Source organism: Crocodylus siamensis, chromosome 2, assembly GCF_052110815.1.
Source record: "Crocodylus siamensis isolate JL-2025a chromosome 2, ASM5211081v1, whole genome shotgun sequence".
Lineage (NCBI taxonomy): Eukaryota > Metazoa > Chordata > Crocodylia > Crocodylidae > Crocodylus > Crocodylus siamensis.
The window spans coordinates 226,602,118-226,624,674 of NC_143396.1; the positions used below are offsets into that span (position 1 = coordinate 226,602,118).

At 41.1% G+C, this 22,557-nt stretch overlaps 1 protein-coding gene across 5 annotated transcripts in view; it reads left to right on the plus strand.

Annotated features, from left to right (window-relative positions):
• PCNX1 (pecanex 1) overlaps positions 1–22,557 on the plus strand; it is a 132,883-nt gene that overhangs the window by 82,567 nt on the left and 27,759 nt on the right. For all 5 annotated transcript variants that reach the window (XM_090033256.1, XM_090033258.1, XM_090033257.1 and 2 more), the window contains 12 exons: positions 472–563; positions 2,213–2,322; positions 3,269–3,374; positions 7,547–7,639; positions 9,865–10,015; positions 12,992–13,133; positions 14,551–14,728; positions 16,229–16,337; positions 16,777–16,906; positions 18,144–18,202; positions 21,125–21,340; positions 22,058–22,311. In XM_090033256.1, coding sequence (XP_089889382.1) covers positions 472–563; positions 2,213–2,322; positions 3,269–3,374; positions 7,547–7,639; positions 9,865–10,015; positions 12,992–13,133; positions 14,551–14,728; positions 16,229–16,337; positions 16,777–16,906; positions 18,144–18,202; positions 21,125–21,340; positions 22,058–22,311 — 1,640 coding nt within the window. The remainder of the gene's footprint in view (positions 1–471; positions 564–2,212; positions 2,323–3,268; positions 3,375–7,546; positions 7,640–9,864; positions 10,016–12,991; positions 13,134–14,550; positions 14,729–16,228; positions 16,338–16,776; positions 16,907–18,143; positions 18,203–21,124; positions 21,341–22,057; positions 22,312–22,557) is intronic.

Consider the following 22,557-nt stretch of genomic DNA (forward strand, 5'->3'; position numbering starts at 1 on the left):
TTTTTTGTCAGTGATAAAACTATTCAGTAGATCAGGCTATAGCCACAGTATTTCAGATCAAATTAAGAGTATAGTTTTAAAAATCTGGTTACAAGACAGACTTTTAATGTCTGGCCTTTTGATTCTAAATTGTTTTAATGAGAGGTACAAGATCCTTTGCCACATCGGTGAAAACTAAGGCTAGTGTTCATTCAGGACTGACAAAATGTGAGTTTTTTTCTTTTGCCTTTCCAGCAACAGGAATTAACTATTCCCATGGTAATAGTATTGAATAAATAAAGGTAAACACAGCCAAGTAAGTTAGGCTCACTTAGGAAAAATATTTTCAAAACGATTTTATTAGTAAGATTGTTCTAATGTCTCTTCAAGGGTATCACAAACTATCACGCTTTTTTAACGACAACTTTATAAAGTAATTTACGGTCTTTCATTTTGTCTATTTAATCTTTCTCTCTTTTTCTTGACATCCAGCTACCACAAGCCTGCTTGCAGCACTTTACAGTTTTATCTGTAGTATTGTAGCAGTAGCATTATTATATGGATTGTGTTATGGCGCTTTGAAGGTAAGCAGTATTCATATACAATATACAGGTGTGTTTTGGTTTACTTTTCTGCTGTCTTTCACTTGGGTACATACTTGCATTTGTGCAAAACAGACATAGAATTACTGCTCTGAATTGGTAAAGTTTTCCTTGCTTTGTTGAGGAGTAAATAACTATAAAACATGCAAGACAACAGAGAATTGCACCCTCTCTTTCTGAAGTGGTTTGTTTTATTTCAGGAATGCATACAACTGTAATATGCACTTGTTCTTTATGAAGCTTTCTCTACTTCTCTTCAGTTACTTTGTGCACTGTTGGTACTCATAGGAGGCACATAGCACTTGATTTGCACGTTGTGTGTTGATATTTTCCTTAGCCATTCAAAAGGCTAAATTATGAAAATTCGCTTTCAGAGCAGCAAACTAGACATGAGATACTGCCAGTTAATGTTTGTTTGTCTGAAAGAATGCTGGGAATAGTTTGTGCTACCAAAGCATGGTGGCATATATACATGAAAAAAGTTGAGGCAGCCAGTCCACTTAAGGGAGTAAGCAAAAACGTTACCTTGCTTAAAATGCAATTCAGTTTTGAAAGGTGACTGTGTTCAAAGTGGCATTATAAGTCCCATGTTGTGTGGTATGTGCCAATGATTCTTAGAGCTCATAAGATCAATTTGCTAGTAATTTTTTTTTGTAATGGCTAGTCCCACAGACTCAACCTTAGCTCTGAATTAAACTATCTTCTTTCCATCTCTCTGAATGTCACAGGTAGTAAAAGATTGCTAGCCAAATTATACCTGTAGTGCCACCTATAGAGCCCTGTTAGCTTCCAGTCATTTTGGACAGATGTAACTGAATAGATCTTGATAAACAAATCTGTTGAAATACAATATTTAGCAAATAATTTTGTTCTCTCAGTCTTATGTCTCCAGTTTAACACAGCTTATGGAATAAAAAATATTTATAGTCAGGAAATATTAGGAAAGAATTAGGCAGTTTTCAGCATAGAACTACATTTTGAATCATTTTTATAGGGGATTACTGCCATGGAGTATGCAGTAAATACTATATGATATAGAGAAAATAGCTGAACATTTAAACATAGTTAAATAACATCCTACTGTATGGCACTTATAACTTAAATATTAACCAGTCATATTCCTACCTTCTAAACAAATGCGTATTTCATGCTAATTAGTTTTGAACTTAGGAAATGTTACAATGTGAATAGGAACATCAGTTTATTGTAGTGTTCTTATATAGTATTCATCATTTGGATACAAAGGGTATAGGCATGTTTAAAATATGAAGTACGTGTTAATCAGAGATAATTGATATGGTTAAACAATTAACTTGTATCTGCTTAGTCATTCTGACATGCCATGTAATGTGTGTAGGGTTTCATCCTGCACTTACAGAGCTAGTAGAAGATTCTTCCATTAAATTGAACAAGAGTGAAATCAAGTTTTCAAATGTTTTTCAAATGGATGAACAGCTTTAATTTATATATTAAACAATGGGCAAATATGTTAATTGTTTTTAAAGACTTATGACTTTCACTGAACTATAAAGTTCTTTTTTTTCCCTTTCTTATGACTATACATTTTTCTTATGTGATATTGATTGTATGTGTTCTTGTCTCTGTTAAACTTTTTATTCTTCTCTCCCCAGGATTCTTGGGATGGCCAACATATACCTGTTCTCTTCTCAATATTCTGTGGTTTGTTAGTGGCAATATCGTATCATCTCAGCAGACAAAGTAGTGACCCTTCTGTACTTTTGTAAGTGGCTAACTCTTACAAGAGGTCCATCGTGATCATTAATAAAAAAACCAACTATAATATTCAAAATAATGTTGCATTTGCACTGTGGGGAGGAGGGGGAAAGCTTGCTCAGTGGATAGAGATGTTGATGGGATCTCCAAACCCACAGGCTTGGTTCTTTACTCATCTATAAGCTTCCTTTTTGGCCTTAGGTCAGTCACTTAGGTGTCCAAGTCCACCATTTAAGCACTAATAACTTTGTTCCTGTCAGACCTGAAGAAGTATCCCTTGCACTCAAAAGCTTGTCTAAATCAATCCCAACTATACATTTGGTCCAATAAAAAATACTACCCTCAAAATCCTTGCCTCTCATATTGACAGAATTACCACTTTGCTGCTGTCCTGTCGGCACCATATGTTTCTGCTGCTGGGTGTTTGCAGAACTGTCTCAGTGATGATACCACTTGGTAGCTAATAAGATGATCAGAGTATTAGCTCAAGCTTGAAGCCCTAGAAGTTTCAAGTAGGATTTTTGAACTGGGTACCCAGTAACCTGTCTCAGCAGTGGGGCTCAGTTCTGTATGCATGCAGAGAACATGCCTAACCTGAATGAAACCTGCTGGGTAATTAAGTCTGTTTGTCTGTCTGTCTTTGTTTCAGTGGTTAGCATTCTCACCTGGGATATGGGAGACCTGGTTTTTAAAGCCTTTTTTGTACTGTTAACCCATATTGATGCCAGAGTAGAAAATATCTCTTAATGATGGCTGTTATGCCCATTCATGTAAATTTACTTTTATATAGTGATTGAGATTTATTTAAACTACTTTACAAAGCAGTGAAAAAGCAGATTAACAGATGGACAGGAATCCTGTTAATTAGTAATAGGCCTATTTTTTACTACTTATAAACCTTTCCCATGAAATGTATATTTTTTCAGTGGATTCTCTCTTTATTTTTTTTTTAGTTCTTTAGTACAATCAAAAATTTTTCCTAATTCTGAAGACAAGAACCCAGAGGATCCTCTCTCTGAAGTGAAAGATCCTTTACCTGAAAAACTTAGAAATTCAGTGGTAAGTTGGCTTTTCGTATAAATCAGCCTGAGCATTTGATCAGTCTCAGCTGCTATTGCATCTTTTGGTCTGGCATTAAGTTAATTTGCATTTGTTAGGCTCATATATATTCATTGGTGTGGTGTGGCATGGCTGACATTTAAGGGAGGGGGAGATTAAGGCCATATGGCATTAGAGTCCCACTAACTTTTATTTAACTTCAAGACTTTTAGGGCTCTGTTCACAGGAATTTCAAGTGAAATAATTCATTTAAGGCCTGAGTTATCACTACTAGGTATTTGTGTTGAAAATTTATTCTTTAGAAGGCAGATTTAATTTGCATATATACTTTGGCAGTTAGCAACTCATCAAGCATGAAGAATTCTGTGTACATTTGCACAGTAATTTACACTCAAATGTTAATTAAGTAAAAATGTAGCCCAAAACACTTAAAAGTGCAGCTCTTGATTCTTTGAAGTGCATCAAGAATTCAGTATAGGCTGAATTTCAAAAGAAATTAAAAACTTTTCATTGGAGATATAGATAACACATGGAAGGAAATTATATTTGTGATTAATTGTTCTAGATCTGTAAACTTTGTGTGTTGCTTTGGTAACTGATCATACTGAAATGATGCTGTTTCTTTGTCCATACACCTATCTGAAAATATGCAGTATTAAGAGTGTGACCTTTCTTTTGCCCTCCAAAGTTCGTTGTAAGTTTTAAAAAAAAAAAGAAGGTAATTTAAGGTAGAATGTCCAAATAGATCAGTGAAGGATAATTTATGGTTTTGTATGACTCGTATTTTCACTCAAATCTAAGAAGAGTTTGTTTTTTTTTTCCCCCTGTTCAACCTGGGGAGAAGAGCCCCTCACCTTAGATTCATGTAAAAGGCAACAAGCAGGGCAGGCAGCTTCTGCAATTGAAGTTCCATCTCTGGCTTCCAGGCTTGGAGTCCAGAGCCACAGCTGGCACCCTGTGTCCCACACCCTCCCACTCCCTGCTTCATGCCGTTGCCCCCCTCTTCCCCTTCTATGCCCAGTGCTGCCCCTGCTGCTTACCCTGAATCCCAGCTCTAGCTTGGTATACGGAGCACATACCCGCTCCAGTCCCCACCCAGTCAGGAATCAGCAGCCCCCAACCCATCCTGGAGCTGTTGCCACCGCAGCCACCTCTGCCTGGCCAGTGGAGGTTGGGGCCAACATGCACTCCGTGCTCTAAGCTGGAGTTGGCACTGGAACCACAACTCTGAGGTTAGTGGTGTGGGAGGGAGAATGAATTTAAGATGGCCTTCCATAGTTTCATAGTTTCTAAGGTCGGAAGGGACCTGAGTGGATCATCTAGTCCGACCCCCTGCCATGACAGGAAAGAGTACTGGGGTCAAACGACCCCAGCAAGGTGTACATCTAGTCTCCTCTTAAAGACCCCCAGGGTAGGAGCCAGCGCCACTTCTCTTGGAAGTTGGTTCCAGATCCTAGCCTCCCTGACAGTGAAGTAGCGCCTCCTGATATCTAGCCTGAATCTACCCTCTGCCAGCTTGTGACCTTTATTCCTAGTCACTCCTGGTAGTGCTGGGGGGGAACAAGGACTCCCCCAATGCCTGCTGGTCCCCTCTGACTAGTTTGTAACAGGCCACTAGATCCCCCCTCAGCCTTCTCTTGTGGAGACTGAACAGTTTCAGGTCCTGTAGCCTCTCCTCATAGGGCCTGCCCTGCTGCCCCCTGATCATGTGCGTGGCCCTCCTTTGGACCCTCTCCATGTTGTCCACATCCCTCTTGAAGTGCGGTGCCCAGAACTGGATGCAGTACTGCAGCTGCAGCCTGACCAGTGCTGCATAGAGGGGGAGTATCACCTCCTTGGACCTGCTTGAGATGCATCTGTGGATGCATGACAAGGTATGGTTGGCCTTCCTGACTGCATCCCCACACTGCTGGCCCATGTTCATCTTGAAGTCAATGATGACTCCAAGATCCTTTTCTGCCTCTGTACTGACAAGACGGGAGTTCCCCAACCTGTAGGTATGGTGCCAGTTGTTCTTCCCTAGGTGCATCACTTTGCACTTGTTGGTGTCGAATCCCATCCTATTCTCATCCGCCCACCCTTGTAACCTGTCTAGGTCCGATTGCAGCCTATTCCTCCCTTCTAGTGTGCCCACATCCCCCAACATCTTAGTGTCATCAGCAGATTTGAACAGGGTGCTTTTTACCCCCTCGTCCAAGTCACTGATCCAATCCGATCCAATAAATTAGATTCTTTGCATGGAAAATTATAGCAAATACATACATTCCATGTGTAGAATCTAATTATTGGGGGTTATCTTAAATTCAAAGTCATTTTGGATTTGACTAAATACACTGGCTTTCATAGTGTCATATATATACCTATTAAATCTAATGGTACTTTAAGTCCAGCCCAGCCCAGCAACTGCAACTAAATTTTTTTTTTTTAAATGAAGATTGAATTGCTTTTAGTGACAGTGGAGCCTGTTTCCTTGACTTCATTACATTGGTTGCCAAACATAATTCTATTGTAAATGCTTAAGCCAACGGCAATGTTCAGTTATTGTGCTTTTTCATAAAACAGTACAACAACAGCTGCTTTGTCAATTTAGGTTATCTAATAAAAAGGGTAAGGGTTCTGAAACTACCTGCCTAAAGGGGAAAAAACTTCTGCTAGAGCAGGTCGCTATTCTGGAAAGCAGAGGCCTGATAAGATCCAGTGCCTGAATGCTGATGCTAAACATTCAGAATAGAAATGAAGGGTTTTTTTTGTTTTAATAAAGAGGATAATTAACTAATTCAAGAACTTGTTTAAGATGATAGTAGTTTCTTTTTTTTTCTTTTGCTTCAAAGCTTTAAATTAAATTCTCTTGTATTGTTTTCGGAGTTACTAGCCTTACGGCAGGATTTACTAAGTGAAATTATTTTGCCTGGGTTATGCACAAGCCTGACTAGATAAGGGATTCTCAATCAGAATGCTGAGAGATCCTCCCAAGGGTCCCATGGTACGCCACACGCTATTAGTACTGTTAAATAAACAAACACCTACATATGATTCACGGGACAAACCAACAGATTTCAAATAGCACCTGTTGTGGTCTTTCTGAGTTATTTCTCCCAGAAGATTTACTGTATTATTTTGCTGTTGTCAAGGACAGAGTGAAAGTTAAGAGCTGGCGTTTTCTGAGGAATTTCGTGAATCTAACACAGTTGAGAATCACTGGACTAGATTATCATAATGTGTGCCCTTCTGACCTGAAAATTCTGCAATGTGTGCGTGCGCGCACATACACACAGGGCAGTAGGATTTTAAACTTGGGGAAGAACTGTCAGTTGCGTTGCAAGACTCACCATCTGCAGCATTCCTTTGTGGCCAGACCCGGTATACAGCTCTTTTATTGCCCCTGCCCATTTCTTTGCATCTAACTCCTCTTGGAATAACTAAGTTTAGACTTAACCTCAAGTGTCTGTGTGCCTAGCTTTAGGCCCCTCCCTAGTTTGGGGCTCAGTAATCATTGGTTCTTTACTTCCAAGGCCATCATTTTTACTGCAGGAAAGCAGAAATAGGGGAGTGAAGGCATGTACTTTTCTGTGTTCCAGAGCAACAGAAGACTTCCTTCTGTGATATCTCAGTGCTTCTGACCTTACCTGTTTCCATTTCTTTCCCCGCATTTACTCTTCCTGCATCTTCTTCCAACCTTATAGTTTCCAAGTGTCTGCAGTGTTCTCCATTTCCTGCCCCATTCTGCCTGGGTTGTAGTTGTTTTCAACTGGCTCCTTGGCACAAATGGGAGGTCATGTCTGAGGTGCTGTCACGTAAGGTCTATACAGTTCATCACAGGTTAGGATGAAAAAGTGTATACTTTGTTCATTAATTTATCTTTACAACATCAAATAAATATGTTTTGAATTAAGTTATTTGAATAAATGCTGTTGGCCAAAGTCCACTGAATAAGGGTAATCATGCATACTTTTTCTGTTTTTGTGGCAGTCCTTTACTGGTAGTTGGCACTGTTTTAGTTCAACTCTGTTTCTTTCAAAGCAGTAGATAAAAATTTTCATTGACATCAGTGGGTGCAGTTAGGTAGCACTGAGCTTCTGTAAAAATAGCAACTGAAATCACTTAGAGGTAGGCAGAGATTGCGGAAGGAGGTACCAAAATGTGCATGCTCAAACTGTTTTTTTGTTCAACAGAGTGAACGGTTGCAATCTGACCTGATTGTGTGCGTAGTCATTGGTGTACTCTACTTTGCAATTCATGTCAGTACAGTTTTCACAGTCCTGCAGGTAAGCTGTTTTAAATTGTACTTTTCTCCTTTCTTGAAAATAAATTTTTGCACATCCTACTATATAACTATTTTTCTAAGAATAGTGTCCAAAGGCCTCATTTGTGTTTGGGGGCTTAATATGCATTAAGTGTTGCTCAAACAAAATGAATACAGGTTTCCCTCGATTTTCAGCTGCACATGCGTTCCCAGAGAATGGCGCATAAATTAAATTCACATAAAGCGAGCCCACTTTACAATGTAAGAAATAGGGATAAATTCCCATGGTGGTGAGAGAGGGATGGAGTGAAGATGGGACTAGGGAAAGGGCAAGGGGAGGGGTGCTGCTCCCAGAGCTGCACAAGGCAGCAAAGCAGAGGGAATAGAGCGGCACTCACCCCAGCCCTGGCCTGCGGCCACTGGGCTACACCATGCTCTGTTTCTTTCAAAGCAGGAGATAAAAATTTGTCCCTGTCTCCACTCACCTTTGCTCCTGGGATGCTCCTGGGGCCACTGCAGCCAGGTCTGGCATGAGTGCTCTGTCCCACACTGTGCGGGGCTCTGCTTGTCTGAACTCAGGGAGTGGCCCTGGAAGCAGCTGACACCAGCTGCTTGCACCATGGCACAGAGCAGTCCAGGAGCTGGGGTATGCCCAGGTGCAAGGGGACAGGCAGAGCATGGTGCAGCTCAGTGGCTGCAGGTAGCTGATGCCAGCTGTTCCTGGTCCTTTCCCCTCCCCCCACAGACTTACCTGCTTGGGCTGGGGAGGCATCTATGCTGATCGCATAAGAGCGAATTTACCTCGCATATAACAAATTATAGGTCTAAACATGCTCATCGCATAAGAGCGAATTTGCATATAAGGAACACATAAATCAAGGGAAACCTGTACTGCCTTTCCTGAAGAGCTTCAGATGTCAGCCCTAGCTTCACTTCTCCAAACCATCCATTTCTCCTTACTCCTTCCCACCCCCCCATCCCTTCACTGTGTCCATACAGGTTTTTCTACCTGTCTGACACCATGCCCTTCTTTCAGGCTTTTTGTGGAGGGGGAAGAAATTATACCTGTGAAATGGTTTTAAGGCTCTGTTACCCTCATTCTTGAGGGGCTGGATCCTCCCCCTCCTATTGTGATTAAGCTACAAGTGGACACAGTCCCTTTTCCTCCTTTCATTCTGTCTTTCCCCTCCTCATGAGGCCAGAAGACCTTCCTTAAGGTTAATTTCTGTGATGTTCTTCCTGTTAGCATACCTATTATTACCTGATGTTTCAGAATATTTTTAAAGCACATATACTTTCAACTTGATAGGTGTTGAGTTGTAGGATTTTGTATTTATATGTCAGGGCAGCTATATCTTCCACAGTAGCTGGAGAAATCTTTCTAAAATGGTTCTATTTCAGAAGAGGCCTGGTGGAAGTATGTTATCTTATTTTAATATTATTACATTGTTTGAGCAAATATGGTGCGGCAGATTTTGACACAGATACCAAACACTGGGTGATGGCTTCTTGAAATGATCAGAATCTTTGATTTACTTTTCCAGTCTAAATCAAGTGCAGGCCTTGGGAGCATAGTAGCTTTACCAGTCTAGTGATGAAATGCAGAAGAATCAAAACCATGAAAGAAGGTCAGAAGTACTATGGAACAAGGGTCAGCTACTTGTGGGCTGCGAGCCAGATCTTGCCCAAGGAACCTTTGATTCTGGCCCATGGACATGGGGCTTCAGCAGTAGCAGGGGGTGCTTTCTGTGGGAACTCTCCCTGAGCTGCTGCTGGGACAAGCAACAGTGGGACATGCAGGTCCACAGCCAGAAAAGATTTGCTATCCCTGTTGTAGAACAAAAGATAGCAACCCAGCTCCAGGAAACATTAAAAGATAGGGTAGTCTGTCTAGCTTAAAGTTGTTGTCTTCTAAAGCAGTGGTTGGCAACTTATGGCCTGTGGGCCAGATCCGGGCTATGAAGCCAGAATGTTGGTGGCAATTTGGCAGCAGGGAAAGGAGCTGCTGGGTTGGAAATTCGGTGGCAGCGACCTGTCTCCTAAAATGTTGCCAACTACTGCATCCTTTATTTTATATTCTTAACAGTGGCATCATATTTCTCCCTTTATCATGAGAAACTGTGTTCCAGGTGTGCTGTGAAAGGGGGCTGTTGTATGAGTGCTATGGAGGTACAAAGTTATTAGCCGTTATGTTACCCTTGTTTTATAAGGCTCAAATCTTTCTTTTCTTATTCAACTTTTCTTTAGCCTGTTCTGAGCTACGTTCTCTACGCTTTGGTGGGCTCGGTAGGTTTTGTAACCCATTATGTGCTGCCTCAGTTCCGAAAGCAGCTTCCCTGGCACTGTTTCTCCCACCCACTGTTGAAAACAAAGGAGTATTATCAATTTGAAGTCCGCAGTAAGTATCAACAGTATTTTTTTTTTAATGTATGTTAATGGTTTGGCAGCTTTATATTAACCATTAATTTACTTCAACTCTCTTTGCCTTGCATCTTTACTTGAACGTTTTGGGGTTTCTAATTTCTAGTGTTTTCTAGATAAGCATGCCTTGCTTGATCCTGTAGCATTTATTTTTCTATAGTAATAATAGTAATAATGACTGTGCCTCATTAGACAAGCTTTCATTAATAATGAAGGCAATTTCAGTAAATCTGCTTTCAGGAGTTCACAAATTTGTGCTGAAAAAAACTTCTCATGATTCGTTTTGGCAAAATCAGTTCCATTTGTCTCCTGTTTGGGGTTGTGTTTGTTTTTTAGCGGTTTTACTGGATTAGATATTTTAGCTTTCTGCTTACTGGGCTTTTGGTCCTTATTAAATACTACTGGTTTTCACTGGAGATAAAAGATAAGCTTCTAAAAATAGAAAAATACTACAATGCAACAGTTCTGTCAATGTGTTCAGGAGCACCCATTGTTTCATGTTTGTGTGCTCAGGGATATATATATATATATATATATATATATATATATATATATAGCTTGTTATACAAATCTAAAGAAATGTACACCCATTTACTTTTTTAATTAGTGAAACTTCCCTGGAAAACAATTTTTTTTTTTTAAAATAACTTTTTCACCTAGAAGTTACAAAATGCAGTGGAGGTTTTACCCCATTAACAAAAACCCTTTATAAAAAGCACTTGTATTGAAATATTTACATGCAATAGCTCATTCTTGTAAGGACCTCAAGACCTTCATAGAGGAAGGTAAAAATATTATTTCAGTTTACAATTGGGGAAAATAGTCTAAGGCCACAGTCCTGGGATTCAATCTGTGTTATTGTAAATGTGCTGCCACTCCCCACTTCCCCGAGGAGCTTTGTGTACTCTGCATTATGAAATATTTGTATAGAGGTTATTTGTCCTAACTGCCTATGCGAATTGGGTTTCCAGATCAGTGTCCAAGTATTTTCAGCAAGATTACATGGCAAGCCCATGGTAAAGTCAGCATAGAACCCCAGGTTTTCTCTGCTTTCTAGTCCCTATTTTATGGCTAAATTGTGCTGACCAAAATATATCTGAGAACTACGCAATTCTATATTCAGAACCTGTGTTCCAAACAGTCAAGTAAGAGGGTTTTTTTTTAAGAACAGAAATTTGCATAGAACAGATTGCCATTTTTAGCCTTAGCCAAGTCTTATATTGCCAAAAAACCCAAAACAAACAACCCCCCCTACCCCATCTAATGCTGCTATCTTTAGCATCGAATGAGAACTGCGAAGTTTCTGTAACACAATCGAAGACCTATAAATAGGAGTTAGTAGGTTGCTGAGTAATAACGAAGATGAAGAAACAGAATGTTATTACATCTTGTTTCTGAGGCCTGTCAGATTTGAGTCTAAAGACTTCTTTCCTTTGGATGAAAATGTAGTTGTCTTCCACGTAGCACTCAGTTTGCCAGAGTAAATTGCAGTCTCAGCCTGGGTCTAATAACTACAAGTTTATATTATTTTAGTGGTTACACATTCAAATGGATACAAGTGATCTTTGAAAGAAAAGTTGAAAGGGGAAAAAATAAACTTAAATGCAGTGTTATGACTGAGACTTGAAATGCACACAGATTTTTAAAAAAAAGCCCAAAACAAAACAGAAGCAGTTGCATTCAGGCCCATTGACATGTTTTTAATATGGATATACGTGGTAGTATTTCCATTATGCACAGGCAGAACTGAAGCCATATTTAACATGTAAAATATAATAACCTGTAATATAAAATACAGTAATGTAAAATACTATAGGTCCTAATGTTATGCCATCTGGGCCCTTGCAGGAACAATTCATCTGAAGTTAAGGCAGGTCATTGTCGGTCATCCCTGAGGGGTTCTGCTTCAGGAGTGGCAGCTGGTTAGTCCCAAGTTCTTCTGGAGCACCATAAATTACAATTGGATGTGCTTCATTTTGTATGTCATTGCTATCTTAAACCTACCCCTCTGATTTTAATACCTGCTACCTCTTACTGTTATGGACACTAGCAGGCCTTGGTGATGAAGAGCTTAGTGCCAACTTACAGTATTGCTGCCTTTTCCCAGTCGGCCAGATGCACTTGAGGAGCATAACTGAAAACTGGCACAAGCCTGGGCTGATGATGGGTCAGTGTGTACAAGAAAGTCGAAAGTTAAGAGGCTGCCATGTGTCAAGTTTTATACTGGCAAGATATGTAAGTTCTTGTAGGCTGGTTGTTTGGTGCATTTTATAAGAATCTGAGAGGCGGTTAGCTTTGTTAATCTGAAGTCAGGCAGGGTAGGGTGGAACTTCAGAGACCAATTCATTCAGAGAGCCGTAAGCTTTTGTAGGTGACAACCTACTTCGACGGATGCTGTCACCTACAAAAGCTTATATTTCCGACTCAAGTAGGGCTGGACTGCTGACGCCTAAGAAACTGCCATCTATAAGAAAGGCCTTTAAGGGTTATCTAGGTCAGTTTTATTTTTCAGTACAAATATGATTGTCCTAAAATTTTTCAAAATGCATAATCAAAACATTAACTTGATCAATATCAATAGAAATAGCCTTTATCAATTTGTAGTTACTCTAATTATGTAGTTAAGAAAATTCCAAATTCTAAACTTTGTACATAACTAAATTATTGCAAATTTCCCACCAGTGTGACTTAGTCCAACTCAATCTGAGAATCCAAATTAGTGCTTGGGTCCTCTTATAAACTGCCAGAAGCAGCTGCTGGTTTGCAGTTATATGGGAGTAAATTTTGCATTACTGCTAAAACTTACTGAATGTTTATTTCGGCCATCCAACAATTGCCAGAAAAGAACTGTTCCAGAGCTGAAATAAACTGCATCTGATTGCCAATGTCCTGTTCTAGTTAGTCTCTCTCTCTCTCTCTGATCTGTGGTCTCCTATTTTTGCAATCCTATTAGATGCAGCACATGTAATGTGGTTTGAAAAACTTCACATTTGGCTTCTTTTTGTGGAGAAGAATATTATCTATCCACTGATAGTCCTCAATGAGCTCAGCAGCAGTGCCAAGACTATTGCTACTCCAAAGAAACTGGATACTGAGTAAGTAGAAAGGTGGTCAGTAACCTGAGTAACATACAGTATAGTAGAAGGAAATGGGTAAAGTGGCTATAAATTATAGCCTCATTGGAAATGTTAGTAGTGCTAGAAGCTGGGAATGAAAACTAATTCTTACTGCTTTCATTGTAAAATCTTCCTTGAATGAATCACTAAATTTATTTAAACTGAACAGAATATTTCCATGTTAAATGCATAATCATACAATTAAGTTTCTGGGTTTAACAAAAGGAATCGCCCAGATGGTATCCAGCATTTTCTGTCTGTGAACTGTTGAACTGTAGAAGTTGAGAGAGAAGTTTTATTACATGATTATGCAGCCTAGGCCTCCTGAAGTAGGATTGTCCCCCAACTGTTTGCTCATGATATTCTGTCCCTTGTATTCTTAAGACCCAAATCATGTTGGTTACTGGACCAGTTGCCAGGTCTCTGACTCTGTTTCTGGATCTTGTTATTTACCCCTCCTAGGTCTGAAATTTACAGCTATCACCTGACTCCAGATAGCATTACATGATTCTCCCACTCCAGCTGAGGCCATGTTACTCCAGCAAGTCTGACTAAAGCTCAGACCTTGCTGTTCTGTGCTTCTGCTTTCCAAGAACAAAGACCAAGAAGCCTTCCTAAAGTGGAGCATTTTTAATTTTTTAGAACAAAAATACTAAAAGATTATTTGCACATTTTAGTTCTTCCCTACATTTTACCATACCCAGAATCTAGGAAGACCTAACTTTTAGATAGACATGTGCCTCAGTTTGTCAGTCTCCCTGAGCAGCTCTGGCATACAAACTGCCCCAATTTAAGTCTCTTTTTAAAAGTGTTCATTACCTATTCATCTCTTTACAAACAGCCTTGCAAAATGAGGTTTGAAGGTTGATGGAGGTTAGGTTCTGAAAGCTAGTGGATTCTCCTATGGACTTACAATAAGTGAGAGATTCTCATCTGGAAAGCCACTGTGTAGTTTTTGTACATAGGGCCCATTGAACTGAAACTTTTGTAAGTGTCATAAAAGTTCTACTACCCCCAGTGTAAGGTAGAACAATACAGTAAGGTAAAACGTATTAATAACCCAGTATACAGTAATTTTTCCTCACTGATCAGGTCTCATGCAGTATTCAGAAAGAGTGTACGTTACTGTTCATAACAATACAGATCCACTTGCTATCATACATAGGTTTTAAACTCTTTCTCAGGGAGATTGTTTTCCAGATGGTGCTGTAATAGTGTATTCTTTAAATGTCAATTGAGTGGAGATCATTAAAGGAATGACTGTGGTAGTTATCTAAAAATTCTGAAGGGTTCACAATACATTTATTGTGTATAAGTAGTGATTGAACTGCTTGTTCCAATGCAGTCCTTTCAGGCAGCAGATGAAATAACTTTCTTTTCTAAATCTCTTCTGTAGGTTGGGTGCATTAATGATCACCATAGCTGGCTTGAAGTTGCTGCGTTCCTCTTTCAGTAGTCCAACCTGTCAGTATGTCACAGTTGTTTTCACAGTGCTCTTCTTTACATTTGACTACAAAAGTTTCTCTGAGACCATGCTGTTAGACCTCTTCTTCATGTCTATACTCTTCAGCAAGGTAACTTAACACAAATACGCTCTGAAAAACCTGGGTGTTTCAGGTAGTTATGTTTATGAATTCAGAGAATGAAAATCCCCATAATGAACTCTTACATATCATAAGTCCTACTAGTAAATCATTGCATACTTATTATTGGAGGCCTTTTTTATCTTGGCATGTGACAGTCTCATCAGTGTTTTAGACCACTGAAGCAAAATGTATTTTGTGGGGTTTTTTAAGTTGCAGCATCTTGCCATTGTCAGAATAGAAACACTGGCTGATGAATGCAAATGCTTTCAGGACTAGTAAGCTTTCCAAGCATTGAAAATGAACTACTAAGGTCAAAAGAGAAAAAAACAATTAAAACCCTTTTAATCCTAGGAATTAGCTGTGTGAGGCATGTCGGTGTTGAACCACTTTGCAGATCCAAACTCTTTTTAGGCTCACTACTTTGCTCCCTTTTTATTGATTACCTCTCATCTTTCACCCCTATTCTTCCCCCCTACCAACTAAGTTTTACTATTTTAAGGTTGGTTTAATATTTACTTATTAAACTAGTGATTGTTCCATGCCTTTATAAGAGAAGTCTTCTAAAATGTTACCACAGTATTGTATTGGTAAATACAGTGGAAACCATGTAAGATGCCTCTGGGTAAAGTGGTAAGATATTTAAACCATGCAAATGGCACTAGCCATTTGCTTGATCCTTTTGATTTTTTTAAAGTGTTAAGTGCAATGCTCAAGTCAGTTTTAATGTTCCCTGAAAGTTTGTTTAGGCTAGCATGCCCTTAGCTTTTCACAAAACGGTTAAAGCTTATTACCGGACTTGGCAGGGGGGCCGGACAGTAGGCTGACAGCCTGGCAGCACAGCAACTTCCCCTGCACCTGCTGTGTGCTGGGCTGCAGGAGGAAGTGCGTGTGTATGCGCATGCACATGCACCCCTACTTTCTCACAATCCTGAAATTCTAAATGGATCAAATCAAAACAAATGCTTAAAAATAAAACTTGATATTATCCGTTTAAATTAATTATTTAAAAAATAAAACTAAACTCCGCCAAACCTACTTATTACTCAGTGTGACTTGCCTTTGCCCAACCTGTTCTCATTCCTTTCAGGTTGGTTGTTTCAATACCAAATTATTCTGGTACAAACTGCAGTGGTGCAACTGTTACAGCTGCATGCTTTCATTGTGATACATGTGTAGAAAAAAAATTGCAAATTAGTCCCTGCTTCCTTTGGTGATTTCATATATGTATTTATATAGCACAGCAGTTGAGATGGGCAGTTCATCCTTCTAGCCCAGCCCACATGTCAGGCAACTGTCTGATTGCCAAACTAACCTATCTTAGTGGCTTAGACTGTATATACCATTCTACAAAGTCAAGAGGGAGGGAGTGTGTGTGTGTGCGCGTGCGCGCCTACACGTGCACACTATTTTACAGTGTTATATTATAAATGGCTTATTTTTTGTGACAGCTAAATGGTTACGTAGTTTTTTTCTTGTGCCTTTTTCTAGCTTTGGGAACTCTTTTATAAGCTGAGATTTGTGTATACTTACATTGCACCTTGGCAAATCACATGGGGTTCTGCTTTCCATGCTTTTGCCCAGCCATTTGCTGTGCCACGTATCCTTTGAAAAAAATCTAAATGTGTTGACAGCTGTCTAGATTTTAAACTTATAAATGCTTTGTTCTGATAGTTGTCATGTGCTAAACCTAATGGATATCTTTCCCTGCCCGGTGATTGTGGATGAAAAAACTAAATCTACCTGCTGTCTTGATGTGCCAGTAAGACTTAGAATAGTTCTATTACAGAAAAGTTTTAGATTAGATTTCCATGTTATTTCACTGGAAAAGTGGTAAGCCAGTCTCCAAGCTTTTTTCCGCCCCAACAACCATAATCTTAAGTTCCAAAGTTGAAGTATCTTCAAGAGAAGCTGGTATTTGGTAGGCTGCCCTGGGATAAAGTATGCATTACATGAGAGGTCCTGGGGATCCTGTTTTTTTTCTGTTTGTAAAAAGTACCAGGGTTTGTCTTTGTTTCCTTAACCCTGTCATGGCACAGATTCTGCAATGTTGTTTGTCCAAGCAGCTGTATCAGCTTTCTTCTCCACTCCACTCAACCCTTTCCTGGGAAGTGCAATATTCATCACTTCGTACGCCAGACCTGTCAAATTCTGGGAGAGAGACTACAAGTGGGTGAAATTAGACCATTACTAAACACAGCAGAGATGGCTTCTTAATGAAAGCTGTGACCAAATGTGTGTGTATTTCTGGGTGATATGGTTATTTTCAAGAGAATTGGTTCATGGCTTTTAATATTTGCAAAAAGTATGTTGTTTTTCTGAAATGGTGTAGTGGGTGTGTTTTGTTTTTTCTGCTGATTTTTTTTTCTATGAAAGCTGATGGTATTTATATTTTATTCTTCTCATATTTTTAATTGCATACAAAATCTCTAAAATGTCAGTATTTTAACGTGTAATTGGAATCTGAAAGGTGCTTTCTTATGTAAGGGGTATTTAGGGCTTGCTTGTTTATACTGATGAGTGATGACTCAATTTAACACCTCATTTTACAGGTCAAAACATTTTTTTCCCCTTAATGTCCCAGTAAGTTCCCTCATGTCACAACTTACTGTGATATCTTTTAAAGTCAGTGTGGTTTCTTCTTGGCTTATGTATCACCATCCTGAGTAAAAGATTCCCCAGATTAGATGATACTTTTTGTTAAACCACTCCTTACATGAAACAGGAGGGTTACAAGTAGCTGAGGAAGGACACTGATCTGTATAATCTATACCTGCTCTTGGGTGCTTTTAAGCCAAAAAGAATCTAGCTCGACTTTCAGATGCCAGGGTGAGGTTTCCATACTGTCATTTAGGAGGAAAGAATTTTGTGCAAACCAGATGCATTTCACGTGAAACTAACTATGAGGCCCTGGTGTTAGTTTTAGCATCTTCTCAGAATACAGCAGTTTGAATACACCTTGCCTTCTAGCCTTCAGGTAGAAATGTGGGTGTTATTTTCAGCTAATAAAAATTATACCTTTCTAGATGAATGTCACTTGTGCATCTTAACTCCTAGTATCATACTGTAAATTAAATTTTCAGTGTATAGTCAGCGTGGGTTTTAGCTTTGCTGGTTTCATTAACTATGCAAGTGACACAGCTAAAATATCAAGCAGAACTTTGACGGCATTGTATCCTTACTATTTTCTGTTGGTAAATTGAGAGGGCTTTACTTATAGATCCTTTCAGTACTCTAACTGAATGAAGTTGTTACAAACAGTGGCAAAATGTTAGATTCAAAGTAGAATCAACTACCAGCAAAGATGGAAATATTTTCCTCACTACATTGTCTGCAGCTTCATTACCCTATATTTTTTTATACTATGAATAACTACGTTAAGAATGTTTCATTTTGTTGTCTTCAGCACAAAACGTGTGGACCATTCAAACACAAGACTGGCTTCCCAACTTGATAGAAATCCAGGTAATACTCTAATTGTTTGCTGAAAATGTTTCAAAAGTTCTCTGCGTGTGTGTGTGTAAATAACATGAAAGGGAAACATCCACTCCTTTCACCTTCATAATTTTTGTGACAAAAGTTTGCATGAGAAGGTTAGATTAACCCAGGGGTGGGCAAAATACAGCCCATGAGGCCATTCTATCCGGCCCATGGTGCCCCTAAAAAAATGTAGAAAATTAATATTTTTCTGCCCTTGGTTCCTTGTCAAAAATGACAGGAACCAAGGGCAGTAGGACCCAGGGGAAGTCTGTTGGGCTCCAACAGCAGTGGGGCCTGACCAGCCTTGCCCTGGCCCCCAGCTGGAGTTTCTGGGCTGGGAGCACGTGGCTGCCCTGTCATGGGAAGCTCAGGTAAGGGGTGGAGGACCCCAGGCAAGGAAGGAGCGTGGGATGGGGAAGCAACCCCTCCCTACCCTGCCTATGCCTGGTGCCCCGCACTGCAGCTGCTTACAGCCCACATGGGGCTGCCTGTGCCAGCTCCAGACAGCCCCATGCAGGCTGTGAGCACCTGCAGCATGGGGCGGTGGAGGAGCCACTTTCCCCCGTGCTCAGCTTTTCCCTGGGCTCCTTCCATGCATGGAGAAGAGCGGCCCCCTCGCCCACCCCATGGCTAGTGCCCTGAGCTGCAGGCGCTCGCAGCCCACACAGGGCTGTCTAGAGCAGGCTCAGGCAGCCCCAGGCAGGCTGCGAGCAGCTGGAGCATGGGGAGCTGGGCGTGGGGCAGGGAGTGGCTGCTTTCTCCCTCCCTCTCCCATGCTCAGCACCAGCTTGTAACCTGGCCCCACTGCCAGGCTGGCAGTGGGGCAGGTTACATGCTGGTTCTGAGTGTGGGGAAAAAGCAGCCCCTCACCTGCCCCATGGCCAGCACCCTGTGCTGCAGCCACCTGCAGCGTGCATAAGGCTACCTGTGCCTGCTCCAGACAGTCCTACATGGGCTGCAAGCGCCTGCAGTGTGGGGTGCCAGCCACAGGGCAGGAGAGGGGCCGCTTTTCCCCACACTCAGCACCAGCTTCTTCCATGCTGACAAGCAGGGGTTCGGGGCTGTACGCTGCCCCCCGCCTGTACCATGGGGCTGAGGGACACTGGATGTGAGCAAGCGGGGAGCCGGTGGGAGCACAGGGCCCTCACTGGTGTCCCAGGGCCAGTGCTGGTGGGGCCCAGAGCAGGGTGGCAAGAGCGCAGGGGCTCTATGAAGCCAGGCCAGCTCCCCTCTCCCTGCTGGTGCAGGCCAGCCTGGCTCCACAGAACCCTGCTGGCCTGTGTCCCACCCTGGGCCCCACTGGTGCTGGCCCTGGGACATTGGTCCCAAGATGGTGACTAGGCGGTGGGGCACCTGTCAAGGGGCGGGGCTATCCATGCGGCCCTCGACAGCCTGCCAAAACTGGGTAAGCGGCCGTCCACCCAAAATAATTGCCCGCCCCTGGATTAACCTATGGCTGTGCTGAATGTTAAATAACTGTAGGACTTGTGCACAGTAGCTCATCTTATAATGAGTTGCTTTTAAAGTGTTTGACTTAGAATAATAGAATCATAGAGTCCAAAGGGACCTAGACAGATCGTCTAGTCTGACCCCCTGCCATGGGCAGGAAGGAGCACTGGGGGCGGGCGGGGTCATAAGACCCCAACCAGGTGCCTATCCAGTCTCCTTTAATGACTTAAATTCATTATTCACACACAAAGATCTCTAAAATATTTTTTTGGAAAAATATTTAGCTTTTCCGGTTAATCTTGAAGGGAGTTTGGTGCCAAAATTTCTTCTCTCCCATCTAGAACAAAACTACTTACCATCTTGGCTATAAATTCTTTTAACTGCAGAGGATATAGCCATTATTTAATTCAGGGATCAGCAATCTATGGCACACCATTTGATCCAGTCTGTAGATGTGAGACTTCAGCAAAATTTAGTGGCATGGAGCTTCAGCAGGAGCAGGAAATGGGCAGGCACTTCTCCTGTGCCACCACAGGGAAAAGTGGCAGTGGTGTCTGGGTCCTGGTGCCCTCCCATCTCTAACCCAAGCTGGGTCATTTTTGCCTGCAGCCTAACAAGGTTGCCAACTGCCATCTTAATCTTTAGGACTTTTTATTTTTGTGTATGCAACATATGGCATTAGTTTATCACACTCAAGGAAGAGAACACGCTATTTGCATTTTATTTGGGATGGGGAGGGGAGCAAGACAAACCAACTGATAGAAATTGGAACACCAGTCTTTTGATAAAGGACAAGCTTTTGAGAGTTCCATCCTTAACCCTTCTAAGCCACAGAGTTGTAAAATGTAGAACCAGTCTTGTTCAACTTGTCTATTTTTGTATATTTCTGGCATCCATTTTCCTCTCCCCTCTTTTTCCTTCCTGTCGTTCCATTATGATTAACTTGGTTACTCTTTGCTCTTTCTTGCCATTCTTCTTATGGTTCTCATTTCCCATATCTACCTACTTTTTCCTTCACTTGTTCTAGCAGCACCCCAGAGCTGACTGCTCTGAACACAGCCAAGAGGAGAATGAAGCATTTGTTTAAACATACCTAGGTGGCATTAGAATGGTGGCATTGTAACATGTTGCATCTGGCCATTAATGTGGCTCTTTCTGTACCTATGTGTCTAAAGTGGTGTTTCTCAACTTTTTTGCAAGTGACTTTCCCTTGAGTAACTTGCTGACCAGAGGAATTAATCTTTTGGTTTAGTTGGATGGGAATCTGATCAACCTGTCAGATTGTTAAACTGTACCTGGCATCAATTCTGAATAGTTGCCTCCAAAAAATAGAAATTGGCCTTTTTGAAACAACATTGCCATTGAGTAATTGTAAAGTGCAGGTTTTGATTGGCCTGGATTTTTCCTTTAGGTTCAGATGATGAGGATGACGATAACCTGAATTCAATCTTCCTGTAGGTTCAGATGATAACAACCTGAATTCAATCTTCTATGAGCATTTAACCCGTTCCCTTCAGCACAGCCTGTGTGGTGACCTTCTGCTTGGACGGTGGGGAAACTACAGCACTGGAGACTGCTTCATCCTAGCATCTGACTACCTCAATGCACTAGTACACCTTATAGAGATAGGAAATGGCCTGGTGACCTTCCAGTTGAGGGGGCTTGAATTCAGAGGTAAGAGTTTTACAGCTTAACTGTTTTAGATCAACTTACAGAGTTGGCTCTTGCTGTATCTTCTGTTATAGGTTGAACATACAGCCAGGCCTGTGGTGCTACTAGAAGTTGGGGAAGGAGAAGAGGGGAGGCTAGGGGAAGGGTTTTTTCACAGAATTCTGGGTCATTGAGCCCTGATGGACATGGCCCTCAGTAGCAGGAGGTTGAGCAAGGGCTGATACAACTCTGGTCACCTTGTGGCTGCTGGGTCCATTGCCACCACCGCTGTCATTATTTGGCTTGGCCTGCACTCTTGCCCTGCCATCTAGAAGTGCCTTCACTGCATGCCCTGGGCTGCGTCTGGCCTGCAAGGAGCCCTGTGATCTGGATCTATCCCTGGACATAAGGTGAGTTTGACACCTATGTTCTGTTACCCAAGTGAGGAAAACCAGGCTTCTCAAATTGCTACCAGGTTTTTCTTTTCCTCTTGGTGTAACAGTGATTGACAACAGCCTTTTTCCTTATAACTGATTAGCTTGTTTGTTCTTAGCATGACAAATTAGAACCAAGCAGTTCGTGTCTTTTGTTTAGTTAAGAGTTAGTTATAATTGTTTACCAGCTGTTAACAGAAATGTACTTTTATTACTTTTTTGGCATCAACCGTTTTTAAATATCAAACAGTTTGAGATTAGTTCCCTAAATGTCCCTTTGTTTGTTTCTTCTTTCCTTTCTCCCAAGGAACTTACTGTCAGCAGCGTGAAGTAGAGGCTATTACTGAAGGGGTAGAAGAGGATGAAGGCTTTTGTTGCTGTGAACCTGGTCACCTTCCTCATATGCTTTCTTTCAATGCGGCCTTTGGCCAACGATGGCTGGCTTGGGAGGTGCTAGTGACAAAATATGTTCTGGAGGGCTACAGCATCACGGACAACAGTGCTGCTTCCATGCTTCAAGTCTTTGATCTTCGGAAAATTCTCACCACTTACTATGTCAAGGTATTATTCTGCAGTTATATAAGAGTCCATCTGTCCTTCAGCGTAATGTTACTCTGCTGAATTTGAAAGCATGAACTGTAATGCTTTCAAAAAATTATATGTGTGTTTTTTACCATGAGGATTGTGAAATGCAACTCAGACTACAATTTTAGTAGGCAGCCATCAGTCATCTGGATTGTGATGTACACTTAAGAGGTCCAGTTAGTTGCTTGATGAATCTGTCTGACGAACCCAATTTGAGAGCAA